The sequence below is a fragment of the Bombina bombina genome, chromosome 1, assembly GCF_027579735.1.
Source record: "Bombina bombina isolate aBomBom1 chromosome 1, aBomBom1.pri, whole genome shotgun sequence".
Classification (NCBI taxonomy): Eukaryota; Metazoa; Chordata; class Amphibia; order Anura; family Bombinatoridae; genus Bombina; species Bombina bombina.
In genome coordinates, this window is record NC_069499.1 from 1,287,858,103 (window position 1) to 1,287,862,471 (window position 4,369).

Genomic DNA, 4,369 nt, shown 5'->3' on the forward strand with positions numbered 1-4,369 from the left:
CGGTTCGTACGGCTACAGGGAGCCCGGAGCTGCAGCTGCTTCTGATCTCCAAGAGTTGTGTGAGCAGGAGAACTCAATAGACATCAGCGCTTATATTGACCCTGCTGCTTTCAACGACGAGTTCCTGGCGGACCTCTTTCACCACAACAAGCAGGAGAAAACCAAGGGAGATTTTGAGTACCACCAGGGGTCATCTGCTGCAGGGCACCCCCAAATGTATGGCTGCATGGCCAGCTACATGGACAGTAAGATGGACTCTGCTCTCAGACCACTGGTGATCAAACAAGAGCCCAGAGAAGAAGAAGAAAGCAACAGAGCTTCACTGGCTGCCCTGTACCCCCACCATCCCATGCAGCACCCATCTCATCTGCAGTATCAGGTTGCCCATTGTGCTCAGACCACCATGCATCTACAACCTGGGCACCCAACTCCTCCTCCCACCCCGGTCCCCAGCCCGCACCACCACCCTCCACACCCTGCACACCATCACCTGCAAGGACCTTCTGCCAGGGCCATGTCCTCGTCGTCCTCCTCTGCTTCTTCATGTTCTTCAGAGCACAGAGGCAAAACCAAGAAGTGGGTGGACAAGAACAGCAGTGAGTACAGGGTGAGAAGGGAAAGGAACAACATTGCCGTGAGGAAGAGCAGGGACAAAGCCAAAATGCGCAATGCTGAGACCCAGCATAAGGTTATTGAGTTGTCCACGGAGAATGATAAGTTGAGGAAGAGAGTGGACCAGTTGAGTCGAGAACTGGAGACTTTAAGGGGCATCTTCAGGCAGCTGCCAGAGAGCTCCCTGGTCAAAGTGATGAGCAACTGTGGATGAACTGACAGAAACTTTCTATGCTCCAGGTGCTCTTCTATCCATTAAAAAAGTGAAACAGACGCTATTAAATAAATGGATCCTTCTACCCAATCATGAAGTCCACATTTTAAGGACACGGATTGAAACTTTGCCCTACCAGACATTATTATTGTAATTCTTTTCTGCTTCAGCAGGTCCCAAACACTTGCAAGATCTGTATGAACCAGGCAGCTGTGGTGGTGCTAGACACAATCTGGCTATGTCATGTGTCAAACTTAAAACAGTGAGGTCCCTCCAGTAATATGAAGTTAGAATATTTTTCTATTTTTTGTACTCTTTGTAAAAAAAAAAACAAAAAAGTTGTTTAAATTGTTAAATGAATTCTCCATTTAGCAACTTGGAGTTTGTGTATTTGCTGTAACAACTTTTTTTTTTTAGTAATGCACCGCAGTCGCTAGCAGCTAAAGGGTTAAGTTACAGTTTTAACCTTAGAGTATGATAATGTTGTCATTGCTTTAACTAAGGGAATATCCTTATATCTTTGAGAACATATAAGGGTATATATGATAGAAATGTGCCTTACCTACTTCCAAAGTATTTTTACCATGTGTGCCTGTTACTGATGTACAATAGATAATAACTGATCCGATCAGCTATCCTGAAAAGTAAAATGAGCTGCCTTGATACTGTCTAAGCAATGTGTCTTAAATAAGATAAGCATTCATTTCTTAATGTGCCTTATAAAATCTATATCTTTGCACCAGGGAAAGTTGACTGCAGTTGAAAAATAGGAAAACGTATTTTTTTTATTACTGATTCTATAACAGGGAAGATATTTGACCTGTTTTACTTTTTGTGCAGAACTTGTATTTATGAATTTTAAATGTATTTAATCTGGCAAAGCAGTATACTTTGCAGAATAATATTAATCAAATATTATTCCACTATACAAGATTATAAACACATATCCACAAAGCCAAAACTATTGTAAAGTTCATAGGAGTTCCATTCATAAATGAATATTCATTATCTATTATTGCTGCTAATTATTTCATGCTTTTTGTATGTTTGCTTTAACACTGTGTAAATTTTGCTCCTTTTTTTTTAAATATCTGGACCAGTGTAATGTGAATCAGGTACCATTTCTAACTATATATAGCTTTAACCATTTATTTGACTTTGCTTTACTGTTCAGTCTCCATTTTCTGTTATGGTAGTTTGCTGCATTAGCAATAGGGGTAACCAGTGAAACGAAGTTTAACTAATATAGGAATTATCTCATTTTCACTAAGCAGCGTTCTTCCATCCTAATCAATCCAAAGTTATTGAATGTGCAGATAAACCACATTTCTAGAATTTAGCCCATTTTGAACAGTAGTCTAACCACATTCCAGGTTCCCAAAAGAGACCAAAAACATTAGTGATACCCCATAATATTTACCACTTTAACTGAGTGCCAAATCTTCAAACTTTTCAATTTGGTGCACCTGACTACTAAATTATTTCTGCATAGCAAACAATATGTACTTCATTTATTTTACATGTTTGATATATGCAATACAATGGTTGTGAAAATCCTATGGCATAAATGACTTTTTTTTTCACGTTTATAATTTGAAACACATCCGCATAGCATTGTTTATATTTTTAACATAAATAAAAAAATTATTTACTTTTAATGTAATATGTTTTGCCTTGTGTTTTATTGTCTTGGTATTCTACAGTTTAACAAATTTAGACAAAAATAGCCATGATTAATATTTAACAAATCTTAATACTATAGATGATTTTGTATGTATCTTATTATAATTGCATCATGACTTGCAATAAAGTGAAACACATTCATTTGTTTTTACATAAAAAAATATTAAGTTTTCCAAAAGACACATTTAAATAAAGGGATGTAATCTGTATATAACATACTTTGTTTTTATAAAGTAGCAAAATACATAACCAGGTATAAACTTGTTAATTCATGAGCTGTGTTTCATAGTATTTTACTTCTGGTTCTTCATTTTTTTTCTCTTTTCATTATTCTACATGAAGCTGCGTTGAAACTCCAGAAGTTTGTAGGAACCATTTATCATTTTTTGTTGTTGTTGTAAAATACTCATCATCATTATTAAATCATATTTAAAGTATATTGGGAAAATAACACGGCATGAGTTAAAAATAATAGGTACGTTTAAAGGGACATGAAACCCAAATTTGTTTCACCATTCAGATAGATCCTACTGTTTTAAACAACTTTCCAATTTACTTCTATTATCTAATTTGCTTAATTCTCTTGGTATCATTTGTTGAAGGGCCAGCAAACCACTACTGGGAGTTAGCTGAAAGCCAATGGCAAGATGCATATCTGTGCAGGAACCAATCAACATCTGAGTCTAAGTATATTTTTCAACAATGGATACAAAGAGAACAAAAACATTGGATAACAGAAAAAAATAATTGAACCTTATTTAAAATTGCATGCTCTATCTGATTCATGAAAGAAAACATTTGGGTTTAATGTCCCTTTAATGATCTTTAAAGGACCGAAAAGATCAAAGATGAAATGCTATACTATTGATTGCGCAAACATATGTGTTTAAAATATTCAAAGTGGTTAACTAGATAGTTAAACTCAGTTACAGAGCATCAAGGCACTGCTGAACCTATGCTGATCATAGCTGGAGATTGGGGGCTACACATATATATTGGCCCTGATTGTTCCAGTGGCCCTGTCCAGGTCTGGACCAGTAGCATATTGACAATCCAGAGCTGGCATTGAAAATGTGTTTAACCCCTTCTGTACAAACGATAGTGTTATCATACCATGCTGTAAACACAGAGCATTTTATTATTGGTCATTTACATCCCCTGAGGAGCAGCATAAATATCTTAGTGGATTTATGTAAACTTTAAGAGATGTTTTGTAGACAAAACAAGAGATCATGGATTAAAGTTGGAGGCTGAATAACTATTTACTCATCTGTCTTTATATAAGAATAGTAGATATGTGAGCTTCCGTTCCAGTGGAATACATCTATGACAGTCTTGAGGGTTAGGTGAAGCAGAGCTTTGGTTAAATATAATGGGGTAAGTGAAGGTTTCTCAGTCTGTCTGTGCTAAAAGATTAAACAGCAAACCATTTTTATAATGTAGGGAATTTACATTACATACTGTAACTGAACTGCAAATACTCCCCCCCCCCCCAGTATTTATCCTCAACCCATCTCTACAGAACCTTCAATTATTAGTTCCCAGACAATATTTTCATGATCTTTTTTACTATAGAGACCAATACAATAGTGGAAATTAGTTAAAAGGACAGTCAACACCAGATTTGTTGTCTAAAAAGAAAGATAATCCCTTTATTACCCATTCCCCAGTTTTGCATAACCAACACTGTTATATAAATACACTTTTTACCTCTGTGATTACCTTGTATCTAAGCCTCTGCAAACTGCCCTCATATTTCAGTATTTTTGACAGACTTGCATTTTAGCCAATCAGTGCTCACTCCAGGGTAGCTTCAAGTGCATGAGCTCAATGTTATCTATATGAAACACATGAACTAAT

The 4,369-nt window shown here is 36.4% G+C and overlaps 1 protein-coding gene across 1 annotated transcript in view; it reads left to right on the plus strand.

Annotated features, from left to right (window-relative positions):
• The window catches only part of CEBPA (CCAAT enhancer binding protein alpha), a 2,651-nt gene extending 162 nt beyond the window's left edge, over positions 1 to 2,489 (plus strand). The window contains exon 1 of the mRNA XM_053701529.1: positions 1 to 2,489. This exon is cut by the window's left edge and continues 162 nt beyond it. Within this exon, the coding sequence (XP_053557504.1) occupies positions 1 to 826 (826 nt within the window). The 3' untranslated portion in view covers positions 827 to 2,489.
• Positions 2,490 to 4,369: the final 1,880 nt, after the last annotated feature.